General features: G+C 55.9%; 1 protein-coding gene across 1 annotated transcript in view; it reads left to right on the plus strand.

Moving 5' to 3' along the window:
* SCUBE1 (signal peptide, CUB domain and EGF like domain containing 1) overlaps positions 1–27,649 on the plus strand; it is a 137,161-nt gene that overhangs the window by 66,592 nt on the left and 42,920 nt on the right. Inside the window, exons 5-6 of the mRNA XM_030815154.1 lie at positions 12,371–12,496; positions 16,869–16,985. Of these exons, the coding sequence (XP_030671014.1) occupies positions 12,371–12,496; positions 16,869–16,985 (243 nt within the window). The remainder of the gene's footprint in view (positions 1–12,370; positions 12,497–16,868; positions 16,986–27,649) is intronic.

Here is a 27,649-nt window from a genome sequence, read left to right on the forward strand (position 1 = left end):
CTGCCCCGCCTTGCTCCCTTCCGCAGCTGGTCAGCTTGCAGGTCTGCCGGCTTCTCTCCACGAGGCCTCTCCAGCCCCAGTTAGTCTGTGAGAAGCGCAGAGACCCCAGCCTCACTCCCCAGGCCTCTGCGTGAGCTGGTTCCTGCTCCAGAACACCTTTCCCTCCCGCTGCCCAGCCTCGCCTCCTGTGCCCCCAGGGCACATCACAGAGCGCCCACACGTTTGTCTGTTGAGTGCAGCGACAAGTCAGCAGACTGTTTGAGTCGGCGGCGGGAATTGGCTTACGTCCTCAAAGTGGCTGTACCTGCCAATGATCCGAACGTACTACTGTGCCCCGAGCCCATGAGCCCCTTTCGTCCTTGAAGGGCCCATGAGAAGTACCCGCTGTCACCCCTCATGCACAGCTGAGGGAGGGGAAGTGAGCACCACTGCTTGTGACGCAGCCGGGACTCCAGCCCCGGGCTGTGGCTCTGCAGCCCCTGCTCCTTTCCATGGCATGTGGGTGGACAGTGGTGGGGAGTCACTCGCTGGGGCTCGGGGGCACTGCTCACAGCCTTGGAGATTCTCCTGTTCGTGTGTCCACAGTGCTCTTATCACTGTCTCCTTCTGGGCTCCCAGGGCTGCTGTGGGAACACTTTTGGGATGCTACTGCCTTAGCCCCCATGCCTGGGCGCCCTCCATCTCGTCACCTGCTGGAAAGGAAAAACAGACCTTTTCCCTATTCATGGCAGGCCATGGCCCGGGCACCTGCCTGAGCTCTCTGGCAGTAGGAGCTAAGGGGTGGCACTAGACAGCCTGTCCGTCTGCCATGGCTTCCTTTAGGGTCCCTGTGGAGGGCAGGGCAGGGTTGCCAGATAAAATACAGAGTGCCCATTTAAACTGGGATTTCAGATAAACAAGTAATTTTTTTATTATAAGTATGACCCATGCAACTTTTGAACATACTTATACTCAGGAAGTATTGATTGTCCATCTGAAATTCAGATTGAATGAGGCGTCCTGTGTGTTTATTTGCTAAACCTGGCAACCTGAGGGAGGAAAGAAGGACACTTCCAGCCTCCCGGGCCTTGATGGAGTAAAGCTCAGGAGGTGAGTGAGTCTCTTGACCAGGCCTTCCCTGGTGCAAGACCCCGGGTCCGTGGGCACAGAAAAACTTGATTGTGGTGACACCTAGTGACCAGCCTGGGAAATTTCAGGAATCAGGAAGAGGAAGGGGAAGGAAACAAGGCAGAGAGGGGCCTCCAGGTGAGGAGCCAGCATGCAGGGGAGAGGGAGCGGGCCAGCCTTGCAGAGCACCCCCTGCAGCTTGAGGGATCTGAGCTGGAGCCCATCACCTCTGTTACTGCACTTGAACACTCTTACAAAAGAAAGTTTTAAGCTGGGCTTGGTGGCTCACACCTGTAATCCCAGCACTTTGGGAGGCCGAGGTGGGAGGATCACTTGAGCCCAGGAGTTCGAAACCAGCCTGGGCAACATGGTGAAACCTCATCTCTACAAAAAATACATAAATTAGTCAGCTGTGGTAGCGCACACCTGTTGTCACAGCCACTCCAGAGGCTGAGGCAGGAGGATTGCTTGAGCCCTGGAGTTCAAGGCTGCAGTGAGCTGTGATTTGATTACACCACTGCACTCCAGCCCGGACAGCAGAGTGAGACCCTGTCTCAAAAAAAAAAAAAAAAAAAGAGGGTTTTAGTCTCCCCACTTTATAAATTAGGCAACAATAAGTTCTAAAACCACATGCCTTAGAAAGGGCTGGGATGGGGACACAAATCAGAGCTGTTGAATCAACCTGCCCCGCCTCGGTGTTGCCCAGCCCATAGAGCTTTTTGTGGCTCTGCAAATGTTTCTTGGTCCTCCCAACTGTCAGAGACAGAACCACCTCCCATTTCACAGAGGCAGCTTTCTAGGGGTTCCCGGTGCCAGGACTGGTCAAGGCCCTGGGGTAGGGAGAGGGTGCTGAAGGGAGGCTGGCGTCCATCCCGCTTTCTGAGAAGCATGCCAGGAGCCAATCACAGTCCCAGCTCTGTCTGTCTCTCCATCTGTGTACACAGTGCGTGCCTGCCAGTGAACTGCATGGCAGTGACTTGGTCTCAAACTGAGAATGAGCATGTGGGGTTGGACACCCTTCCTCCTCGGTCTCAGCCGAGGGTCTGCACACAGGTGGTGCTTAGCAAAGGTTTGTCAATTGAGGGAGTGAAGGAATGCGTGAGCTGAAAGGTCAAGGGCAGCAGTCCTTGTGAGCCACCTCTTGATGTGCCAGAAAGAGCGCTGAGCTTGACTGAAAGTGGGAGGCTGCATGTGAACTCTGCACTGACAGCTGCGTGACCAGGGCAAGTCACAGCCGCATGACCCAGGACAGTCACTGTCTCGTGGGCTTCAGCCTCCTCAGTGGAAACGGAGAGGCTTTACCCAGATGCTCTCCAAGGCCCCTTCCGGTTCTAGCTTTCCAGAAAACCAATCCATTCTGATTTTCGCTTGCGTGTAAACACAAAGCAGGACAATTTCTCTCGGAGCTGTGCCCCATGTCCATGCCTGGTGAGCTCATCAACCAACCACCTTGCAGGTGTTTATTGGTCACCCATTCGGGCTTCACTGTGGTCCGGCCACTAGGAGAGCAGATCAGGAGGTGCAGACAAGGAGCGGGCTGGTTGGTAGAAAGGCCTGCGCCTGCCCGGAATCCTGGGGCTGGAAACCAAGGAGGCACTCCCTAAATATTTGTGGAATGAAGGGGCACATAAGCACGTAAGCAGATGGACGTGGAAGGCGTTGGGAGCCAGATAACACAAGATGTGGGCTCTTGTGACTGGAACAGCTGGGTGGTGAGTGCTGAGCCAAGGCCTGTGCACACCCAGGACGACTAGTCCTCTGGGGCCTGGCAGGAGCCTTTGAACCCTGAAGGAGGGCCCAGGGTTGGTGTCAGAGTAGAAGGGATGGTGCTGCGAGCGTGTGGAGTGGGTGGGAAGGGGACCAGGCAGAGTGGGCCAGCCTTTTTGCTAGGTCACACACCCAGCTGGGACCCAGGAGCCCAAGAGGCTCTGGGGGATAAACTCTTTCCCCTACATCCAATATGGCATATTGGCCAAAGCAGAGGGGGCAGTGAGAAGGACGACGAGAGGAGCAGAGTTCCCTCGAGGCGCCATCAAGGCTGCCACGTGGGTACCAGGGCTGATGAGGTGTGAGGTGAGCACTTAATGGAGGGGCTAGAACCCCTTTGGGCCTGCCAGTGGAGTGGCCACCAGGGCATCAGCTCCCTACTCCCTCACACAAGGTAGAAGACCTGGGGCGGCAAGTCTCTTGACCTCTCTAAGCCTCAGCGTCCTCACCTGTCAGGTGAGTGCTGGTTGTGCCTGGCACTTGGTCACTGAGATGTTCAATTAGGGAGGTTTGCAGAGAGCCCACTGTGGGGCCTGACACAGGGGAGCTCTGGGGAAGTAGAAGCCCACAGTCTTTGGTCACTTGCATTTCCCAGAGGGGACTACCCCTAGGGATGCTGCCTGGGGGTGGCTAGGCTCGGGGTCAGCTGGGGGTCTAGTGTGGGGCAGCCAGCTGTTGGTGCCCGGCAGGCCTAGATTTGCCCCAGAGAATGTAATCTGGGGGATACAGGGTGGGAGGCAGAGCCTTGTGTTTCTACTGCAGCCGAGGCCGCACAGTGAGAGGCTCTCAGTGTGCCACTCCAGGAGCAGATGCTGTTAGTGTGTAATTAGGGGATCAAGGGGAAGCAGAACGGCAGCCAGGTCTGGGCCCGCAGACAAGCATACCGCTGTTGTCTGAGAGTTGGCCCCTGTTCTGACACAGTCCAAATCCAGAGTAGCTGAGCCCAGGCCACTCACCAGTGAGCTTGGGTTCATCAAATGGTTCCTGTGCGTTCACTGGTTGTTAGGCATTGTACAGGGGACGAGGGCAAAGAGGTTACTCAGGTGCGGGCCCTTTTGAGAATCCCCCATCTAGAGGGAGGGAGACAATGTGTAACAGCTACAATTAGTGTGGTGGGTGCTATGAGCAAGGAGGGGGCAGGAGAGCCCCAGGCATGGCCCCAATCCAACCTAGGCACTTGTAGAGAGGGTGGAAATGAGGAGGGCTTCCTGGAAGAGGCGACACAGAAACGGCATCTCAAGTAACTAGCCAGAAGTTGCCATTCAGAGGAGGGCGAGAGCGTGTCCCAGGCAGAGGAAAGCACCTTCTCAAAGGCCTCAGGATGGGAAGGGAGGGGGGATTGTGCAGGGCGGCCGGCAGGCTGCCCCTCACCCAGGGCTCGAGGAAGGACAAGCAAGCTGGAGAGGCAGGTGGCAGGGGTCAGGGAGGACTTTCAGTGCCATACTGAGAACTTTCAGCCTAACCCTTTGGGCACTGGGTGCAGGGGCGCTGAAGAGCTGTTTTGTTTGTTTTGCTTGTTTTGTTTACAGTAGGAAGACACAGTCAGATTTATGCACTAGAAAGTTCCCTCTGCAGCTGGAGAAGGGCAGTTCTTCAAGTCAGACAGAGCTGGGTTTCAGTTTCGCCTCTACCTGCCTCCCATGTCCTACTCGGTGACCACAGGCAAATCGCTCCACTCCTCTGAAGAGCTTCTGCTACGTGGGGATAAAGCTACTCACCTTGCAGGGCGATGTTGTAAAGGCGTCTCTGTCTCTGCCAGGCCTTGGCTTTGCAGGGTATGTTCCCGGCCCACAGGGGGCTCTGCATGGATCTGAGGAGACTGGCAGGGCAGGATCAAAATCGGCACCCCGTGAAGCTGTCGCTGGAGATGGCCTTGGTGAGACAGTGTTTTGCAGCTCCAGCTCCGTCCGCTGGGTTCAGCCCCCTCACCTTACCTCAGCCACTAACCTCTGTGCGCTCAGTGTTCTCATCTGTTAAGTGGATGTAACACAGGTTGAGCATCCTTTATCCAAAATGCTTGGGACCAGAAGTGTTCCCAGTGTTGGATTTTTTCACATTTGGCAACATTTGCAGATACATAATGAAGTAGCTTGTGGATGGACCCAAGTCTAAAGATGGAACGCATTTGTTTTACATACTCCTTGTACACATAGCCTGAAGGCAATTTTACATGGCATTTCAATAATTTTGTGCATAAAACAAAGTTAGTGTGAAGTACTTATGTGTAGAATTCTCCACTTGTGGCATCATGTCAATGCCCAAAAAGCTTTGGGTTTTGGAGCATTTCAGATTCTGGATTTTCGGATGAGGGATGCTCAGCCTGTGCCGTAGCACAGCCCGTCTTGAGCTTGTCGGGGAATCCGTGAGGTAAGGAGTCTCTGGTGTGTGGCGGGCCTGGTGCACAGGCGGCTCTGATGAACGTGGGAGGCTGCACTGTTGCCATCGTCATCTCTCCCACCAGCCCCGACCCTACAGCTGTTCTGCGCCTTCCCCCTGGGCACCACCTTCGCCGGGTTTCCTTCACCCCCCTTCAACGTTGGTAGGAGCTCGTGTTTGTTTTTCCCTGCATGGCTTGGACAGCTTGCAGAGTCAGGGTTGGGGAAGGCAGCCGCCCTCTCCCCCTGCCACCCCCAAGGCTCCAGCCTGTTTCTTGGCTCCATAATTTTCTATTGATGAGGCGAAGGGAGGAAAATCCCTTCCTCCCAAGTTGAGGGGAAAGGGCGGAGCAAGGTGATTGTTCTTTTCTTCCTGCTCCGCGGTTCCCAGCTTGCCGTCCCTTCCCATGTATTTAAGGGACATGGATGCAGAAAATGATGGTATTGATGAAGTCGCCATAGCAACGACCCTCAGGAGGCACACATTCCAGCTTTGTTATCCGGCCGTGGCGGCAAGAAAGGCCCCACTCCTAAGTACAAACACACTGGGCCGCGCTGCCCTGCTTGAGATGCATCTGTGAACTTTGCATTGCAGAGGATGTGATGTACACACTGGCTCGGGGCCAGGCAGACCGTGCCATCGTTTCTCTCTGCGCACACTCTAGTGGAATACCCAAGAATGATCGAAGGCCTTGGCGGAAGATAGGCCCCGGTGGGGAAGGGCTGCCAGGGCCTGTCAGAGTCCAGAGGAGATGGCGACCTGGGGGAGGGCCCATCGGGAGGAAGCACTGGGCACTTGGAGAAGAAGACACAGCCCGGGGCACGTCTTCCCCGACGCTGTCCCAACCTCCGTCTGCTTGGCTGGAAGGTGGGCACGGTGATGACCGCTCATCAGGCTTGTTGTGAGGGTCCAAGTGAATGAAAGTATAGCCAGGGCCCAAGTTCATACATCACTTCTTCCAGAAAACTCAGAAGCAGCTCTTAAATTTGTCCAGTCCAGCCCTCCTCCCAGTCCCTGTAACCACTGCCCTTTCACCGGGCTTTGTCCCTTTCAGAGTGATAGCAACAGCGCCTCCACTGTCCTGGCCTGCAGTCCTGGCCCTCCAGCGCATCTTCCACACAGCCTCCAGAGATCTTTCTGACACACAACCGTGTCGCTCCCCTACTGACAACTCCCCTGTGGCTTCCTTCTGGCCAGGACAAAGTCCCACAACAGCCTATCTGCACCCTTAGCCAGCACCTCACTCACCCAGAGACTGGGGCTGCACATTTAGCACACTCTGGGAGGCAGGCGCTACTACTGTCCAACTCTATATAGGTGGAAACCGAGGTTCAGGGGTGAAGGGCTTGCCCAGGGTCACACAGCAAGTGGCAGCGTGAATGTGGACCTGGCAGTGTGGCAGCAGAGCATCTGTCCTCTCCTTGCTCCCTGGCCCATCTTGGGTACCAAGGAGACACTTGGGCTGAGTTTGCAGCATATAATTGGATTTGGGTGGTTAGATCGGATTAGATTCGACCTGGCGGGCTGTCTGGCCTGACGAGCATCAGGCCTTTGAAGATCAGGATTTCTGGGAATGACTCTGAAATTCTATCTCACTTCCCATCAAGAAGGGGAGACCAGCAGGGCTCTCTGCTGAACTTGCCTCTCCATGGTTCTCCCCATATCTAGGTCAAGGGAGCTGTCCTATGGCTCCCAAGAGCAGACGTGACACAAATCTGGGAGCCACAGGAGGACGGAGTTTGAGCCGGGGCCCTTCCGTCCGTCAGGCTCACAGAAGCCTGCTCTGGGCCTGGGGCTTGGGGTTGGGCCTGAGTGGACTCGGCCCCTGCTCTGGAAGAGCTCACAGGCTGGCATCAGTGGACACAGCCTGCAGCTGCCACTGGCTGCATGGACCTGGCTGGCTCAGGGGAGCTGGAGGAGGCCCAGGGGAGTCCTTCCAAGGTCACGGCAGAGGGGGTAGAGTCGCAGACCCAGAGTCCTTTCCCATCTGGAGCCCAGGCCCATCCCTAGAGCAGAAGGGCTTGGAACCCAGCACCTCGCATGCCTCAGGGTTCACCTTTTCCCCTTCAAATCTCGACTTGGCCCTCATGGCCCCAGCTGCCATCCAGAAATACCACCTGCAGGAGGGGATGAGTTGGCATTCCTTCCCGTTAGCTCACTGCCCTCAGATGGCCCCTCTGGGAGAGGGCAGGGAGGGCATGCCACCCGCTCTGCCTCTGAGGTTCGGAGGCACAGAGGATACCACAGGTGCTCCAGTGGGTGGGGCCAGTGCCCTATCCCTGCCCCAGCCTGCCACCCTGGTCCCTGTGTCACTGTTGTTTTGTCTGTCCAGTGAGGAGCTAGAATGGGCCACCCTTAGACCCTGCTAGTGCTGGGGTCTCTTCCTGTCCAGCATGCTGTGTTAAGCGAGGGGGAAGGGACTGTTCCACAGTGACCGCAGGACTTCTCAGAGCCTTTAACATGTGCTGTGAATTTCCCACATCAGGCATCCAAAGCGCTGTGTTTCTAGCACATGGAGCTAGGGATGCAACAAGAGCATTTTCAAAATTCTAGCCTTGCCTCCTAAAATAACAGACAACCGGCTTCATCTGTTCCACAATAGGGGGCTTTATTTCTCTCTTCTTCCTTCCTTGTTCCCTCCTCTCTCCCTTTCCATTCTCCCCTCTCTTTCCCCACCCATTCTTCCCTTTCCTTCTTTCACCCGCTGTCTGCAGATCCTTAACCCTGTGCCAGGCCCTGTGCTGGGTACTTGTGATGCTGAAAAGAATAAAGCTCAGGTCTCCCCAACTGGTTACCCACGGTTGGCAGGAAAGAGTGTGACGGAAGCAACTATTCGATTTCCTGTGAGGCAGAATGAAGCAAGGGCAGATAGGAGCGCTGTCGTAGCAGCCTTGCTCTACCGAGACCCTCCCTGTCCCTCCCTTGATACTGTTACCTCGTTTCAGCAACTCTCAGGGGCAAAGATTATTACATCCCCATTTCACAGCTGAGAAAACAGACATTGTGCGGCAGGGAGCTGAGGCTCCATCCTCACACTCAGGGCCTGCCAGTGACAGCCGTGGAAGGTCAAAAGAGGAGCCAGGGTATGTGCTTCGTGGAGGGGCTGCTCCGAGAGCTTCAGGGGACGCAGCGTCTGAACTGGCCTTGGATTTCGCTGGGCTCTTAAGTCTGGAAACAGTGGCCAGTAACAGGCACCGTGTAGTCGCCCACTCTGCACCAGGTTCCTAATTCTGTTCCCCCAGGAAATGTCTGCTCCCTATTAGCCATCTGGGTCCCACAGGTGTAGCCGAGTGACCCCAAGGTAGGAGCGCTTAGGCTGGGAGCCCAGTGGCCCAGGTTCCAGCCCTGCTGTATGGGCTGGGACATTCATTTCCCATCTCAGGGGCTCATTTTCTGTCTATAAGATAGACAGACAAGATGGGCTGCAGGGGAGGGGTCCAACCCTGACCTTCTGTGGTTCCGCCAGCCATGGAGCCTATCTGCTTGTGGCCTCCAGAAGCCAGTGTTGCCCGCGAGTGGAGGTGAAAGCAATGCAGCTGACAGAGGAGCTGATTAGCGCTTTGGAAGCCACAGTCAGCCCCCAGGCCAGGCAGTAGCAGCCATCCTTGCAGTGGTTGTAGGGTCATTTTGAAATGTGATAGTGATGCTCCCCCGACCACCCTTCTCGGGGAGGAGGCACCCCAGAAGCACTCAAGCTGAGCAGACTCCAGCCTGACCACAGCGTCACCATGCAGCGGGTGAGCCTGGCTCGCACGGGCCTGACTGCTACACCTCAGGGCACCCTCCTTGTTCTGGAAAATATAGTTTCTAATACAAATATATGACTTGTGCTAACATGTAATACTTTTTTTTTCTTTGAGATGGAGTCTCACTCTGTCGCCCAGGCTGCAGTGCAGTGGCGCAATCTCAGCTCACTGCAGCCTCCACCTCCTGAGTTCAAGCAATTCTTCTGCCTCAGCCTCCCAAGTAGCTGGGATTACAGGCATGCGCCACTACACCTGGCTAATGTTTGTATTTTTAGTAGAGACGGGGTTTTACCACGTTGGCCAGGCTAGTCTCGAACTCCTGACCTCAGGTGATTCCCCTCACCTCACTCTCCCAAAGTGCTGGGATTACAGGCATGAGCCACCATGACCACCCCACATGTAACAAGTTTTTCATCTTGTTTTTAAATAAGTTAGTAAGTAAATGTTAATTTCTCTCTGTAGTATCTAGCCAGTCTTGATAGCTGTAACACATAAACACGTCCATCAAAGCGATTCGGGCTCCTTTATAATTGTCAGGAATGTAAAGAGGTCCTGAAGCCAGTCCCACTAACAATCACTGGCCCGTCCCTTGCCCTCCATTGCAGAGCCAGCGGGGGCTCCCGTGCTGGGGATGCTGGGTGAGAGGCAGCGTGCAGGGGGCCTGCCGTGGGGGGTTGAGTGAGGATGGCTAATCACGGGACCTCGGCTCCACCTCAGGGGCTTTAGGTGGGAGATGAAGGGCTCCACCGTCTTCCCCAAGTTGTTGAGAGGTACAGTCGAGACCTTTGAGACCAGCTGACTACAGATGGGGCCTGGGGCTCACCCTTCCCAGCTCTGCGATTCTGTTGCTTAGTGTCCTACTGACTGTGGGTTACTGCAGTCCGTAGTCATGCGAGATTACATCCCCAAAGTGTCCTTCGCCAAGAAAACAACAACATCTTGGCTCAGTGTTAAAGTCTTTAGAGTCTCAAGAAGAAAGGTCACTTGATGGCAAGTCCACGACAAGGGAGAAAACCGAATGACCTCTAGAGCTTCATATTCCATGACCCGGGCTCCGGCATGCGTCAGCTCCCCAGTGACAGATGTATGGTTGGTGATGATTAGCAAGGCTTCTTGTAAACTGTGATTCTTTGGCTGGGAATGGAAATTCAGTCCCCCTTTCTTCATCGTCTGTAAGCCTGAGCCTAACAAGGGCGCTTGGGCCCTTCCCAGCTCGGGAAGAAAGCACACATCTGCTGACAGCATTGATCTCCTGTGCCGGCCATAGGACAGCCCTAGGAAATTCACATGGGTGGTGGCATGGAGAGACACGGGGAGTAGAAGGCAGGAGCCAGGAGGCTTTGTGGAACTGGTGGAGTTTGAGGCAGGCCTAGGATTTAGTTTATGGAAGACAGGAGAGGGTGTCCAGCCCAGGAGGAAGGAGCAGCAAGGGGAGATGGAGCACCCTCAGGGGCTGCCCAGCAGGCACTGTGGGATGGTGAACCGTGGAGTGTGTACAGCTGCGAAGAAGCTGGAACATCAGGGAGCCATGGAAGCCAGATGAACAGGGAGTGAGGGGGGCGACCCTGGACTCAGCCCACCGCTGACAACAGCCATCAGTAACGGTCAGGGAGACGGCTTGCTGGCCACCACCCACTGGCCAAACCCCTTACCGGGGCAGGAGGCTCTCAGAAGACCTGATGAGGGACTGAACATGCTTCAGTAGTCTGGGAAGGTTTCTCTACCGAGAGCCGCCTCTCAGGAGGGGCCGCCTGGTCCAGCCAGGCCCCAGGGAGGAGACACGCCGTCTCCAGACCTGCAGGAGAGACACCGGCCTCAGGAGCCAGTGCCCCCAGAGACAGACCTCGTCTCTTATTGCTGGGCATTTCCTGTCTGTAACTGGATTTAATTTGCACAGCTCCTCCATGAGACAGAGGTGATCGTCTCATTCTAAGATTAGGCTCAGAAAAGGGAAGCAGTTGTCTCCGAGGCCACAGCCAGGAAGGAAGCCAGGTTCACACCTACATCTGCCTGACTTTACAACGACCTTTCTAAGAAAGGGACGTGCTATGGCTGGCTTGTCTCAGCTTGTGAGAGCCAACTGTGCACATTTGTTCCCAACTCTACCCTTGGCGACATCTCCCTGATACCTTGAAATTAGCCATGGCTGGCGTATTTATCCCACGTAAATTGGTAAATACTGCAAATCAGCCTCCACCCCTGCCGGCTGTTAAGCCTTGACCGCACACCACTATCTGTGTGACTAAGGCGCTGATGCTCTTTTGGAATCGAGCCAGTGGAAAGGGTCTTCCCGTATGAACTTGCAGCTACCGTGCAGGGCAGCAGCATGAAAGCGCTTTCCGTGTTAACTCGTTGCTTAGTTAGACTCTGCGTCACTCCAACAATTTGATTGATTAGTGAGAAAATCAAGGTGAGGAAATATGAGTCGCAAAATCAGGTGAAACCAGGAGTTACAGTGCTGGGCAAAATGCAGGCTTCCTCATTTCCATTTGTTTGTTTGATTTTTAACTTTAGACGTTTTTATCTTTATTACAACTAGCAGGGTGTTTGTGTTTTTAAATCTATTCTGTGTTGCCGCATACCCATATTGAAAGTGGATGGGGTCAGGATTGAGCCAGTCCTCCCTTGGAACAAGAGGCCAGTGTGTCCCGGGGGAAGGAGGTCGCCCTGTGCGTGTTCGCCGTCTGCAGCTTTCACTGCCGCTCCCCGAGCCGGCTTCACTCCTGCCTGAGCTTCCTGTGGGTGGAGGTGGAAGGCAGGTCGCAGAGCCGGTGGGTTGGCAGACAGAGGCTCTTCCCTTTCATCTGCCTTGGCCTCTTGATGGACTTGTGGCCTACAACCTCTCACTTGACCCCTGACCTCATAAATTCTAGAAACGCCTCACAAATCACTGGGAAGATAAACATCAACTGAGGTCAACGGAAGGGGGTATGAGCCACTCCAGGCAGACAGAGAGGGGAGATCCAGTCTGCTGGGTGGGTGGGGGGTACCCTAGAACCATGGGTGGCTCAGGAGAGGGGAGCAAATCACCCTGACACAAAAGTAGTTCTACAGACCACGCCCTGCAATCTGACCTAAAGCAAGAGCTTGGTCTCCGTGGCTCACGAGGTGCCATTTACGGTGCAACTCACAGAGCAAAGCCTGAATCTAGACCCAGGCACCGCGCCCTTGCTTTCTCCCTAAGGGATATCCATGTAGATGGCTGCTGCACACACGCATATGTGTGTGTGCACACGTGTGTGTGTGTGCACGATACATGCAATGACAGCCCATTTGATTGTTACATATCATTGGCTATCCCCTTTCAGCCTGAAATTTTCTCTCTCCCTCTCTGCCTGGTCCCCAACCCGTCTCTTGTCTGTCTCTCTTCCCAGAGGGTATGAACTGCATGAACAAAGACCATGGCTGTGCCCACATCTGCCGGGAGACGCCCAAAGGTGGGGTGGCCTGCGACTGCAGGCCCGGCTTTGACCTTGCCCAAAACCAGAAGGACTGCACACGTAGGTAGAGGGAGACAAATGGGTCAAACGTCCCATGCGTCTCCTGCCATTGCTTTCTGGAGGGTCTGTCCAGTCTGCTGGACTTTGGCCAGGGAGGGTCCCTAGCCCCATGGGGTGGAGAGAAGGGCAGGGCCTGTGGAAGGGGCCTGATGGGGCATAAGGGACAAGGGTTGTAAACCCTTGGGGTTTTCCACACCAAGCATGACACCACCAGTGTAGCCCCAGGAGCTGGGATGGATCTTATGGCAGCCCCTGAGCCTAAGCTGTCCAGCAGGAATGGCGGGGCCGTGGCACAGAGGTCTGTAGGACCAGGTTTCTCGATGGGCCTGGGAAGCCCCTGGTGATGAGTAGTACAACGAAGGAAAAGAGTATGGTTCTGAAGTAGTCCCATTCCAGGCTTGCTGACCTTTTTTCCGGGACCAAAGATCAGAACTCTGTACACCTATAGTCCCAGCTTCTTGGGAGGCAGAAGCCAGAGGATCACTCTAGCCCAACTTTGAGTCCAGCCTGGACAACACAGCAAGCCTCCATCTCTAAAATAAAATGTAAAGATCAGAACTCACAATTTGACCCCTGCAAGGCTAACTGCAGATGGCGATACTCTCGGAGATCTGGGCGGAATGAGGCCTCTGGCCAAAGACGCCACTTCAGGATCTGCTTGGTGGTCTGCCTACAGGGCCCACGTGTAGTCCAGCCTCTTAATGGGGTCACCCCATTCCCCAGTAGGAGTAGGAGCCAGGAAACCAAGTAGAACGACGGCTGAACTCAGAAGCTTGGGAGCCAGCGCATCCTCCCCACAGTTACGTGGAGAGATGGTGGGATGGGCCTCTCCTCGTGGGAGATGAGGGCACCAGGGATACCCAAAGCGATGTCATATTTGCCCTTTTTTACAAAGAGCCAAAGGAGACTGCCGGAAGCACTTTCCATCTCTGGCAAGAGACAAGTGCCTCATATCAAGCCCACTTTCTAATGCAGAAAAATGTTAGGGAGAAGTGTCCGGTTCCAACTCCCAGTAGAAAAAGGTGGTCCTCACCCTAGCTGTGGAAATGAGAGACTGAGGCTGCCCTGCTGTCATAAAGAAAATGACCGTTCTTCCACCCATCGTTCTGTGGAGAGGAAGCTGGCCCTTGTTGGTCCATCATCCGTAGTCACTGTTCCTCTCAGTTGTCATCAGCTCTCCTGTGGGTGCCTTGCCACACCTTTCCCAACTCATGGTCTCCTAGAACAGTCACCAAGGCCCTGGGGACCCATGTGCACCAGATGTGATTCATCCATTCTCCAAAGTGAAGGTGCTTCCTTCTGCCCCAGGTATGGTCCGAGAGGCGGACCACCTTTCTCTGTGTTCCAGGCTTTTTCCTGTGGGGTGGCCAAGATAAGCCGGTATACTGTCACCCAGGGCAGGACCAAACAGGGGCAGTCTCGATTGGAAGTGCCAGCCTCCAGCCCCAGGGCTCCATCCAGGCCCCCTCTCCACACCAGATGGATTCCTTTAGCTGCAGAGAAGTCTTCCGTCCCCGGCCACCTCAGAACAGAAGATGCTGACTCCAGCTTTCCCAGTCCCCCCTGTTGTGTGATCTGAGTTTCCTCACGAGAAAAGCCAAGGTCAAAAATGCATGGTGTCAGCAGGCTTGTGGATAGCCCTGGCCAGAAGGACAGTGCATTCCCTTAGTCAGAAGACAGGCCGAGGGCCTGCTCCAACTGGGCCCTGAGTCCAGTGCCAGGAAGAGGCTGCAGGTGGCCTGGCTGGGGCCGGCTTGCTCCCTGACCCCATAGTACATCTGAGACAAGCACTGCAAGGAGGAGTTTGCTCAGAGAGCATCTTCTGAGCGCCAGCCTAGTGCGAGAGGTCAGGGACTAGGCAGGGCCCTGTGAGCAGCTAGGACACCCCCCACAACCCTCACCCCAGCTGCGCCCACCAGGAAGGGCTCACCCCTTGCCTGAAATATGTGCTGGCTTAAGAAACAGCAGTCCCACCCTCTCCGTGGGTGGCTGAATATCACCAAGGTACGGAGAGCCTGATGTGATTTCTGGGGCCTGAGGCCTCCCGTGAAGGGCCTGCACAGGCAGCTGCCCAGCCAGCCCAGCTTTGGCTGCTTCTGTGAGGTTAACGAGACAAGGTTAGTGAGAAGTTAGCTCTGAGGCATTCGCTCTAGTCCTCGAAGTCACTTGCGTTCCAGGAAATTCCAGATCTCAAGCTGGGTTGGGGGCTGAGGCCTGGCTTAGCCAACCAGCCTCTGTGGCTCAAGAGGACTGCAGGGCTCTGAACCAAGCTGTCATCCATCCAGAGCCCAGGACCCACTCCAGGGCCGGGGCCAGAGGAGGTTTTCTCCATCCTTCTGTCCATCTCACCAGAGCTTGAGCTCAGACATCTCTGTGTACAAGCTGTGGACTCTCCGGTACTCGAAGGCTCAATCCTTAGGGGTCTGTGAGATGCACAAATGACTATGTGGAGGGAACAAGGGTCCCTGAGCCTGGATCCCCTTCGAGTTGCCGCAGGCAGGCCTCCATCCTCATTAGAGTCACTTTTGGGGCACAGCCTGTCTCCAGGAGCCTGGAGCTCAAGAAGAACTGCCTTCTCCCCAGCTGCACCCCTGCCCACTCTGAAACGGAAATCTCCTGGGTCCTAGAAAGACACACAACATCCAGCCCAAGGTGGATTCCACCTGGGTCTCTCCCCATCGCCTGAGATCTGCACAGAGCTGCAGTCTCCCGGAATCCCTGGCTTCCCTGGGTTCCTTCCTGGCCATTGAGATGAGCTGTTGAGAGATGAAAGCTGAGCTCTCATCCAGGGTGCCAGCTCCACCCCAGAGAAGAGTCACTCCTGAGGAGAAGGGGCTGGAGGGCTTTGTGCTTGAAGCCCAGTTGTGTTTCTGGAAGCATTTTTCAGGTCCCTGAAATTTCCCCCTAGAAGTCAGCTCCCTCCTCTGGATGATCCTTAGCTCCCTGTGGAAGAGGGAGCAGCCTCTTAGAGCCTCTGGTTGCAGAGGACAGCATCTGAGGCACTGAGCAGACACCTGTCCCCATATCAAGCCATTTTCTTGACATCCTCCTCACCCGCTGTGGAGACGGCATGTGTCCAAGGCTGAGGTGCCCCATCACTCAGGACAGGTGGGCAGGAAGGCTCTGCGTCGGTCTCTGTGAAAGGAGGAGTGCCGAGAAGTCAGTTCTGAAACGTTTCAGATCCTTCTCTGGGAGTTGCCACCAATTGACTTCCCTCTGGTACCAGCTGTGCTCAAGGGTCAACCGAGAAGAACATAATTCATTCAAACTCTCAGGATTTTTGCCCCCTCTAACCATAGTTGGTCTGAGATTTATTTTTGCATATTTGATCATTAGGGTTTTGCCAAATAAATTAGAGTGTAGCTTGAATTCTGGACAGATGGTTAAAGTATCCAAGAACACGCCCCATACAGAGGCCCTGGTGCACATTTGCGTTCGGATGATGGGCATGCAGCTGTCTCGCCAGCATCACAAGGCAGGGGCCCTACACCCCCTGGGGAGCACTTGGGTCACCTTGCTCCCCTCTAGCGATCTCTCTCACCCTGGAAATGGACCATGTGTTTAAATAAACTTGAATTTGTAGTTTTTTCTACTTCAGACTCCTTTTTGTTCTGCCCCCTTTTCAGCCAACCCAGGTTGCTGATGTTGTGAAACATCTTGGGATTCTGGGCTGAAAGGCACCAGATCCTCCAGGCCACAGCATTGAAAACAATGTAATGTGGTTATTATTTAGGTGATTTTCAAAACCGTACCTCAGATGACATTAATTTGCATGAGTCTGTCTGTTCGGACATTGCCAAGCTCCCGGAGGATTAGGGCTTTGAGGGGATAGAGTTTGAGGTGGCCCCTGCAACTCTGAGGGGGGACCTCCGTGAAGACATCCACACACCCCAAGACAGGCAGAGGAAGGAAAGTTCTGCCAGAACTAAGGAAATGAGGGTCACCTGGAACCACGGGCCGCCATGTCCCTCCCCCGACAGCTTGACAAGTATGTCCTGGCATTGACAAACATTTGCCCCATCAAGTCAGGCAGCTGTAAAGTGTCCTGCAGCCTGAGAAGGATGAAGCTGTCTTCATGTACCACTGTCTGAGCGCATCAGCTCTGTGCCTGCTCTGATCAAAGCCCAGACGACCCCAAGTCCATTCTGTCCCACCCCAGTTCAGCTCTAGGGAGTGAGTGACTCCAGGGTCCCTAGAGGGGCTGAAGTGCAGGGAAATGCTCCCCCATTGCCCAGCGAGCCTCATGACCCTACCCACTGATGCCCTTAGGCCTCAGTTTCCCCATACCCTGAAGGCAGCAGCCAACACCGGGAAACTAATCGCTTTTGTTGTTCTGTTTATACACACGTGTGTACACTTTGGGCCTAACTAGTAACCTGTAACTATGGAAACGGAGGCTGCCAGCACAGCTGTGAGGACACAGACACAGGCCCCATGTGTGGTTGCCACCAGAAGTACGCCCTCCATTCAGACGGTCGCACGTGCATCGGTAAGTAGGCACCTCTGCCGCACACCACCCTTGCACCCCCCTGTCCCCCACCCCCCACGCGTGCACCAGCAGGGCCAGCACCCTGCCACGTCCGGGTTCCCCGGAAGGAAGCTTCAGGGAAATAAGGAAAGGCAAGCCCATGGCAATGGTGGAGATGGCCGGCGCCCCTGGGGAGGCTTTCTGGGGAGGCTTCTCTGGGGCCTGCAGCCCCCAAAGGACCAGGCTCTTCTGCTTTGTGTTCCCTGGAGACGCCTGACTTGGGCTCCCTAGCAGCAGGGGTTCTGCACGTCCTCGTCCTAGAAGTGAGGGGTGGCCCCAGGCAGGGGGTGTGTGGGGAGAAGGGAGGTGTATGCACCTAAGACCTTCTGTTCCAGAAGCACAGGTGTTTCCTCCCCTAATATGGAAAACAGCCAGATTCAGGTAACTGCACACAGCCACGTTAGTCATGGGAGCTGCCCACAGCCGTCTGGAAAACTAACAGGTTTCCTCAGAACTTTGCTTTGAGTGGTCATTGTCTAAAGTCCAGGGGAGATGGACAGTGTGGGCCCTGCGTGGGTGTGGTGTCTTCACTGCTATTCTCTCCAAGCTGCCGGGCCCCTGCTGGCCTTTCTCCCCAACCTGAAGTCCGCTCTTCCCACTGCTGCCCCAGCCCGTCTCTCATCTGTCACATGGAGTCTTGATCTAAGTCTCCGTCACCTCCTTCCCCCTGGTCCCTATTTCCAAAGGGAAGCTCGAATATTTGTGATTATTTCATGCCACAATCACTAGTAGGTTTTTTTCTCCCACTTAAAAATAGCAGCAAATTTTTTAACGGAGAAAGGGTGGAGTTTCAAAGTTGGTGCCGGAGTTCAACCCTTCCTGTGCAGGCAAACTTTAGAAACCCAACACAAGTCAGTTATTTTTTTTAAGCCCCATTTCTTATTGTCAATCTGGAAGATACTTCTTGAGGGAGAGTCAGGGGACAGGACAGGGTTGGTCGGCAGACAGAAGCCCATGAGGCCAGGGTGTGCCCCCGCTCTGTCCCCCAGGACGCTGCTCCCTTGGGTCTCAGGGAGCAGGGCCCAGGCGGGCACCAGGCTGTCACCTCTGTAGTCCGGGGCTGTCATCATGGGTTCTGCTGCCTGCGGTGGCTCTCCCTTCCTCTGTGTGGTCTCTTCTTTCAGACAACCATTTTTTATTTCATTTTTATCTCATTTCTCTTGCTTTTCTGGTGATGGTCCCTGATTGCCTGTCTTGTCTGATAACTGACGTTCATTAATTATTTTCAGAGCCAAAAGCCAAACCAAACCAACCAACCAATTAAAAAAGAATTAAAAGCCAAACCCGGTCTCAGACCAGTGTCTCTATTGCAGCCTGATCCCATCTAGAACCTCCTCTCCTCCGGCCTCTCTCCCTCCACTGTCTGGCCTGGGGCTCTCCGGGGCCACCCAGCCTTCCTCCTGTCTCGTCTGCTCGAGGTCTTCCGCAGGGTTTGCCAACTCTGTTGGAGCCAGCTCTGTGGCCACGGGGGCAGTGCAAATGGCTGCCGGGCCAGACACACCCAGCCTTTGTCTAACACATCTTGTCTTGTCCACCTGAATCATCCTTTCTTGCTTTTTTTATTTTTTGATGTCTACTGCATGCGAAGGCCCCTGCCTGGATCTCCTTTCTAAATTAACTTCCCCAGCCCCACCTTCCCTCTCCTCTCGTTAGAAATCACCTTCCTTACCCAGCCCCTGCTGCTGCTACTTCTACTCCTGGCCAGGAAGAGATGCCTTCACCTGCCTTTGCCCACTGTTCATCCGTGTCCCCCTTGGGAACGAATGTCTCCACATATTTCCCTCTGAGCAAAGAAAGTCAACCCAGCTACCCTCACCTGCCCTCCATAGGAAGCCTCTTGGCATAGCCAGGCTGCTCCCTGGCCCGCTCGGGGCCGCCTCTCCTCCGCATGCTCCTAAAATAAGTGATCCCTCTTTGCATCCCCTTGTTGAGCACTTGAATGTTTAGCCCTAGTCCTCTATAGACAAGCAGGCAACCAGCGCTGCCCAAATCGACCCCGTGGTTTTTCTGTGTCTATTCTATTGGATCCCTTGTGTGTGTGCGTGTGTGTGCACTGTTTTGTTCTTAATTTTGCATGAGTGTTGACACCCCTTCATGTCCCTGTGACAGAGCCTCTGCTGTCTCAGTGCATCCATCACCGGACCTTGTGGCCCTGTCCCCTTGTCCTGTGCCTCGTCCTGTGCCTGCCTCTCCAGCCTGAGCCACGGGGGTCTGTAATCACTTGTGTCTCCGTAAAGCACCGTGGTGGTGCTTTCTGCTTCTGTGGCTCTGTGCGGACGAGTCCCGTCTGCCCTGACCTCAGCCTCCTCTGTTTGCTTGCCCATGGGCCCTGAGTCCCCTCTGTGTCCCAGGTCACTTTGTGGTCATTCCTCCTTTCCTGCACGTCCCCCCGCCCCCGCCCTCGCTGCCTCTCTGCTTTGCCCTGAACACCCCCACCTTGGAGGTTCCTGGGATTAGCCCCTTGGCGAGGATGCCGAGCTGGCCGGCGTGTTGTGTTGGCTTTGCGTGCGCCACGCCGAGAGGCTGACTGTCTTGGGCCGCGGGAAGTGGGCTGTCATTAACCACTGGCTCCATGTTTGTCCCTTACTTGTGTTTTAGAGAAGGATGAGGCTGCAATTGAGCGCTCTCAGTTCAATGCCACGTCAGTAGCTGATGTGGACAAGCGGGTGAAACGGCGGCTACTCATGGGTAACACTTTTCTTCCACTTCCTTTGTCGTACTTGCACTTGTGTGTGTGTGCACGTGTGTCTTGGGTGTGCGCTGGCATGTGGACATGGGCGTGTGTGTGCTGTGTGTGGGTGTGACGTGCGCGTGGGAGCATATGTCTGTGTTGTGGGGTGTGCCCACGTGCGTGCAGTCCTGCGTGTCGTGTGAGTGCGGGGGGCTCCACTCCAGGTGTGAACTCACTTTTTCCTTTTTAAAGTTTTTACCCTCCATCACACACGTTTGTTCTTTGTTTGTGTGTTTGTAGCAAAGAACCCAGGGCTAGTATCCACTGGCCTGTGCACGTAAGGAGACGTGTGTCGTAAAGCTCCCCGACTTGCGTAAACACCCACATTCACCGTTAGGATTCCCAGGATCAGCAAAGCAGCACTGAGACTCAGCCGCAAAAGAGGGCATTTGAGTAGATGGGTCAGGGCAGGAGAGTCCTTACCCATCTCCTCTCCTGGGAGGGAAGCTACCGGCCAGGACCTCCAGGACCTCTCAGGGAAAAAGCCACCTACTTCTCAGAGGCTGCTCAAGGTGTCTTGCGAGGCCTGCTGGCAGGGCTTATCAGGGACTGGTGTGAGGAGAACGAGAAGGAAGAGGGGAAATCACTGCTCTTGGACAGAGCTCAGTGTGCACAGTGGAAAGCAGACTTCCTCATCTACTCATTCTTCTATATCAGTCGGTTCTGCTGTTTTGCTGGCCTCCGGGCTTTGCCAGCTGCCCAGGACCTCCTGTGCATAGCTGTGGTCGCCTAGGGTTGTCACGACCTTCTTAAGGGCTCTCAGATAGCTCACACCAGCGTTTGCAGCTATGGGGTCAGGTAGTGCGGTCTCCATTTCTCCGAGGAAGAGACTAAGGTTCGCTGGGGTGCCCTGGCTTGCCCAAGGTCCCACACCACCCTGCAGGGCTGAGCTCTACCGGGAAGTCCTGACCGTGTGGGCTGTCTCAAGCATCAGGGTTGCAGGGCCATGTGAAGGTCAGAGCCTAAAGGTCCCAGAGAGGTGGCTTTGTTTCATGGCCCTCATGCGGACCTCAGGGGGACCCAGGCATCTAGAGAGGCAGCAGGAGGGAGGTCCATGGGCCACAGGGGATATGGCCTTGTGTGCTGCTGAGGAGGCTTCAGGCTGGCCCACTCCTTAGGGGCTTCAAGGAGCTCATGGGTCTGGCTGACGGTGCTCTATGAACCCTAAGTCCATGCTAGACAGGACAGGTGCTGCCCTGTTTCTCAGATAAGAAGAGTAAGGGCCAGAGAGGTCAGAGCATTCACCTCTGGTCACACAGGCAGACAGGGCAAGCTCAGGCTGGAAGCCAGTTCTCCGCAAATTCTCTGGACAGGTCTGTCTTGTTGACTTGGGCAGTCCGGGTTGGCCTGGGAAGAGCTGGAGATGGCAGATTGGGTTGGCTTTGAGCCTCCAGCCTCAGCCCCAGCCAACAGGTATGACCACTGCCCTCCAGGCAGGCATGAGTCACTGCTGTGGACTGTCTGGAAGGGTGGCTGGAGGCAGGTGGAGGGACCCCCAGAGTTGTCAGTGTTCTGAGGCCACTCTCAGGTCTCAGGGGGCCCAGGGCCCTCAGTCTCACTTACAAAAAGTGGGCACTACTGTCTGAGGCCAGAGCTCCAGAGCCAGGCAGGACCAGGAGCTGGGCCCCTCAGGTACCCCGCGACCTTCCCAGGAAGAGGATGGGTGGTGGAAGAGGGCCGCGCTGAGTTGGCATCACGTAAATGGGTGGTGCAGGGGCGGGGAGGAGGGCCTCTGTGCTTGCATTCAATAATGAGAATCAGTGGATAAAGGCCCAGAACCAGACCCCGGAGTGGGGTCAGGAGGTGAGGAGGGAGGCCCTGAGAATGCAGGTAGCCTCAGCCTGGGTTTGGGAGGCAGACTGAAGGAACACATCAAGGAGATCTCTGTGCCAGGCATCTGGGTGGGGACCCTCCCCTGTACCCCCACCTCTATGATTATCAGAATCCTCTCATACCACCCCTTAGAGCTTGTCCTGCCCCAGACAGAAGAGACTTCTCCTCCTCCGGTTTCCTCCAACACGAAGCAAAGGGAGAGCCAGTAGCCAAGACCTCACCCCCTGAACTAGGAACCAGACCCAGGCTTCTGAGAAGGGTCAGTCCGGGGGCCTCAAATCTAGAGCATAAGTGAGCCCCCCTCTCACGAGCTCATCACTCTTAGCACCATCTCCTCTAAGAACAGCCTGTAGGGTAAAGACATAGGATCCTGTTGGATTTCAGGCCCTAACCAGTAGCTCCTGATGAGGTGTGGCTGCCCCCATGTTGTATTAATAGAGGCAAGGTATGGAGAGTAAGGGAGGTGACCGTTCCCATCCTGCCCCATGCTGGTCAGGCGCACCAGAGCATCACATTCAGAGCCGGTCCCTATGTGGGGAGAGCAGCCCAGATGGTGAGGGGCTCAGAACTGGGTCATCCTCATATGTTCATGCTACCAGGATTGCTGGCCTGTGGGAGAGATCACAGGCAGTTTGTCCCAGTAGATCCTGGGCCTGTGGGCAGCCTGAGCCCCTTTTGGGGTTCCGGGAGGGGAGAAGGGTAGGACAGGCACAGGCAGAAGGAGCCAACGGTAGATAAGAAAAGTGAGACACTGAGGAGTTTCACAGCAAGGGCAGCCCCTGGACCACGTGGCTTCAGAGTCTGTGCCCTTGACTGCAGCACTAGCCAGCTCCTCACGAGAGCGGCTCAGATCCCCGTCCCCTGGCAGAACCTGCAGGCCAAAGTGGCCATGTCTTAGAAACCACGGAGGGGAGGACACTGCGGCTCAGAGGGGCTAAGGGCTCCAGCCATGCAGCTGGGCAGGACAGAGCCGGGATTCTGGCTCCAGTGAGGGAGGGGAGTGCCCTCAATGGGAGGCGCAGTTGTAAGTCTAGAATGTGGCCGGAGAGAGAGAATACCTCCAGCACAGCCGCCTGGGCCACTGGGTTCTCAGCTGCACCCAGAAATTGCTTTTTGTAATAATCACCCCAGTCCCTGAGCACAGGTGAAGAACAGAGTAAGTATGTTTACTTTAAAGAGGCCCCAAAACGTGTAACCAATTGTAGACTCCCATTACAATCAGTTAAAATTGTTGGATTTGCAGGTTAAAGTGATAAATTTCAATTATCTGGGAGACTTACATGAAACACCTGAGGACCCAGCGTGGGGTGCAGCATGGGAGCTTACCTCAGGCCCCGGGACCCTGCTTGTGGCAAGGCTGATGGGGTGCTGCACACCACGCTGGTCAGCTCCAGGTCTTCAATCAAGCCCCCCTCCCTGGAGCATGCTTAGGATAGGTGGAGCATTCCACTCCTCTTGCTGCTGCTAACAGATTCCCGCAATCTCAGTTGCTTAAGACAACGCATGTTTATTATCTTCTGTAGGTCAGAAATTTGACCTGGGGCTCACTGGGCTAAATTCAAGATGTCGGCAGGGCTGTTTCCTTCTGGAGGCCCCAGGGGCGCATCCCCTTCCTTGCCTTTCCAGCTTCTAGAGCTGCCCACGTTCCTTGTCCCGCGACCCCTCCTCCACCTTCAGAGCCAGCAGCCTGACCCGCCCCAGTCCTCACAGCTCTGTTTCTGACCCACCTCTGCCGCCTCCCTCGGTTACTCTCAAGGACCCCTGTGATCACACTGAGCCCCTCCAGGTAATCCAGGATAATTTCGCATCTCACGGTCCTTCAGCACATCTGCAGAGTCCCTTCTGCCAGGTAGGGTCACAGTTTCTGGGGATTAGCATGTGGGCATTTTAAGGGGGCATTATTCTGCCTAAAACAGATGGTTCTGCTTGGGCTGAAGGGACCCTCCGTTAGGGCAGAGCCCACACCTGCCCTTTTCACTGGCTGAGCCCCAGGACCACGAGCCTCCTCTGAAACCAGTCCTGAAGGTGTGGGATGCACCCCACCCACTTCATGGAGGCTCCGCTGGCTGCCTCAGCTGTGGGCACCCACTCCTCCTCAGGCAGCCTTGGGGGTGTATCTTCAGCCCATTCCCTCTGCCCCTGCTCTCCCTCCTCACCAGTACCGCTCAACCCCTCTAGAGTTTGCAAGGGACTTTCCACGCAGCTTTTCCAGCCCCTCCCCCACAACGCTGGGAGGCAGCTGTCCCCACTTGACAGATGAAGGCCCTGAGAAGGGAGGCCACACAGCCCGTGAGCAAAGCCTGGGCCAAAGTCCCAGCCCTGTGGACTCCCAAGTCCAGGGCCCCAGGTTAGGAGCAGAACAGGCCTGAGGGACGCGGCTGTGCAGGCCCAGTAGCATTTCTGGCTGTGACGTTCCTCCTGTGGGCACGACATCAGCAGAACTCACAGCCAGCCCATTCCAGGGGTCCCACCATGCCCATGAGAGCAGTGGGGCCTGAGCTGCAGGCTAGGGACCCCAATCTGAGTTGACCCTCAGCCCGAGCTCCCTCTGGGCCTCGCACTCTGCCCCGTGTTTACCTCAACCTCACAGCCACCCTGAGAGCAGTGCGAGTGTTTTAGAGATGAGGACATGGGGGCACAGAAAGGCAGCTGGGAACTCCTCTCCCCGCACCCCTGAAGCTGCTCCTGCCTGGCTCCCTGAACTGCTCCGCCTTGTCCGATATAGGCCCAACCTTCTCTGCCTCCTCTCTGGATCTGGCCAGGAGTGGGTGCTTGGCGATGCTTATGGAGGTCAAAGAGGAACACTGCCCAAGAAGCAGTGCCTGGCCTGAGGGGACCTTGGGTTCCAGCAGGGACAGGGCCCCCTGAGCCTTCCCTGTCCCTCCGTACCATTAGAGCCATCTTCGTAAGTGTTCCCCAGGCCGGTGCTAGACAGAGCCTGGGAGCAGTCGCAGCATCTGTGACTCCCTTGATCAGCAGACACTGCCTGGGCATCTCCCAGGAGACAGGGCCTAGACCTGCAGGAGGCCCCAGGCATCCAGAAGAGAAGGAAAAGCTTCGCTCATGGAGCGAGCCCTGGGTACCAGTTCTGTCCACTCCCTGGAAGCTTTGCTTGCTCAGGCGAGTTTTTAACTTCCCTCAGCCTGTTTCCTTAGCTGTAAAAAGGCGATCATGATAGTGTGTACTTCCTATCGATTTGAGGATGAAATGAGCGATTAAGTAGCAGGTGCTTAGCGTGGCGCCAGGCACGTAGGAAGCACTCACTGTGTGTCAGCTGTGTGACGCAGTTGGGGCACTGAGGTGCAAAGCACCAGAAAGGGAAGCCGCCAGGGACAGATCTGCAGGTGAGCAGGCAGGGCCGGGTGGAGTCCCAGGCTTCCCCTGGCTTTTCCCTACCCTTCTGCCCCTAGACCTGTCTCCCCAGCCATCCCACCATCTCTGTCCTGCCCACCCCCAGCCAAGCCCTCTGGGCTGCATGGCTGCACTCAGGGCCCACTGTCCTGCTGGCAGGGGGAGAAGGGAGGAGCTTTCCCACTGCAGCTCATGGGGCTACAGCCTCATCCCTCTGAGCCCCGGGTTTCCCATCCCCCAAATGGCCATGACCTGCTTCACCCTGCCAGGCTCAAAGGAGCTGGAAGTGAGAGAAAAGATGGAAGGGCCCAGCACACAGGCCAAAGCTTGGTAAGGGGCTGCTCATCCTGAAAAAAGCAGGCAGAGAGGCTGGAGAACTGGGAGGCCAGGGAAGACCGCGGAGAGTGGAGGCCACTGTGGAAATGGTGGCTGACACTTAGGAGGCACACACTGTGTTCCACACTGTCCCCAGCGTCATTTAACTGCACAGCCACCCTGAGCGGCATGGCCAGTGTCACTTCTCATCTGGACATCTACATTCCTGCTTCTCCCCCCTAGCTCCCCTCCACCCTGCCTGCACCTCCTCTTCTGCAGTGACCATCTCAGGGTCCTGGGTATCCCTGATTTCACCAATCTATGTCCAAGTCCCCACCCCGCACATTCACCCACTCCTGGAAGCCACCCTCTGCCTGTTCCTCTGGCCCTGCATGCTCAGCCTTTCCTGGACTCCCTCCCTGCCTCCAGGGGTCACACCCTCATCTCTCTACCCAGGTGCCATCTTGGGTGGTTCTACCTGGCAAAGGCTGCCTTTTGCTTGTCCAGACCTCACTGGACCTTCCTCCCCTCCCCTGTCCCACCATTCACCCTTCCTCCACCAGCACGCCCTGACTGGGGGCAGCAGCTAGGTCTTTGCCAGCTTGGTGCCTCCCCCTCAGGGCACAGCACAGGGCCTTGCCCAGAGCAGGAGCATGGGTGAGGCTAGTTGGTTCAGCACATGAATGAAGGCTTCCTGGAGGAGGTGCCAGGGGATGGATGGGGCCTCAGTGCCCAGGCAGGCAGGTATCCAGCTCAGAGAGAGGGCAGGCCCCGGAGCCTGGACGTGCTTGGAAGTGGGAAGGGACTCAGGCAGGTCTGAGTGCTGGTGAGGGAGGTGATGACACGGGGCAGCTCCCCAGGCCCAGTGCTCAGCAGGTGGCCTGGCTGAAGGAAAGCGGGAGCAAGCCCCTCTCAAGTTGTGGCCTCCCTGCCCACTGAGCTCCAGGGACTGGGCTCCTGTTAGAGAAGGATCAGGTGGTCAAGCTACACCTCATTCACTGGACTGGCTCCAAATATGGCTGGTGTCTGGTCAGTTGGGGCCCCCAGCCAGGTTGAGTCCTGGGCCCTGCCCTCAGTTCAGTCCCTCACCGTCTCACACGCACAGCTTGGGCTTGTAGGGGGAGGTAGGTGATGGCGACTCAGCTGTGCCGAGGGCTGGAGTGTGGGTGGAGTCGCAGTGCCAGGCAGGGCTTAGTAGAGAAAAGACGAGGGCTCAGAGCATTGCCTGGCCCAGATGGGAGGCTTAAGCCTAGAGGGGATGTGGCCCACCCAAGGCCACCTTGTACGTTGAGCCCTGGCACTCTTGGGTGGCCCTACCCCTTGCCCCCCGGCTTCCCTCCCACTGTACTCCATCCCAGTGGAGATGGGGCACACTTGACCCCCATCTGCTCCTTTTGGTCCTCAACTCTCATGTTTAAACATCCAAGACCGCATCTCACTGCCTGCCCTGTTTCCTCTCTCCTGGATTCTGGCCCAGCCTCCCTGTCTCCTAGCCCCACCAGCTGTGAGGCCACGGCCAGAGCCCTCTTTGGCACAAATCTGAACGGGCTCCAGCCCTACCTTAATCCTCCCCTAGGTTTCTTGGCCGCTGGTCTAAGTGGGCCCCAAAACCCCAAAGCCCTTCAAGATGCAACCTCAGTGCCCTCTGTGACCTCCTGACATTTTTGCTAATCCAGCCCTGACCCCCCTGGCCCCCTGGCCCTGCAGGCTGACATGGCAATACCGATGTCCACTGGAGCTGTAATGGAAGGCGCCCGAGAACAGGACACCCTCTTCACCTGCATTCTCAGGAGGAGCCCAAGTGTAAAAACAGGCCCGACCAGGCCCCTCTGCCACCGTGCCGCTGGCTCCCTCTCACCCCACCTACCTGGGGGGCAATGGCCTGCTCCTCCTGCGGCCCTCCCCATCCAAGCCACCCTTGCCTCTCTCTAGCTGGATCCAGCTAAGGGCGGACCAGGTGGTGGCTACAGGCCAAGGTTAACCCTGACTTGACTGAGGAGTAGCAGGCAGCTCCCAGCAGCTCCCAGCTTCCTGAGGCGAGATTTCCTGGTCTGACCCAAGGACGGTGGGTGGTTTCCAGTTGCTCAGCCAGGCTGTACCATTGCTCTAAATACCATGCATTTGTTCTTAGAGCAGAGAAATCCGAGGTTGGAGCTTCATTCCAGTCAAGCACACAGTGACTCCTTTCTGGTTATCCTGAGCCAGATTCTAGAGTCAGACCCGGGTTCAGTCCTGGCTTCCCCAGTCACTAGCTCCGCCAGCTCACATCTCACTTACAAAGATGGCTTCCAGTCTCTGGAGAAGCTTAGCTGAGGCACTGGAGAGGCTGCACCTGGCCCTGTGTGTGGCCCATAGCAGGTGCCCAGCCACTTTCCATCCTTTCCTTCTTCTCCCA

Source organism: Nomascus leucogenys, chromosome 7b (genome assembly GCF_006542625.1).
Source record: "Nomascus leucogenys isolate Asia chromosome 7b, Asia_NLE_v1, whole genome shotgun sequence".
Taxonomy (NCBI): Eukaryota; Metazoa; Chordata; class Mammalia; order Primates; family Hylobatidae; genus Nomascus; species Nomascus leucogenys.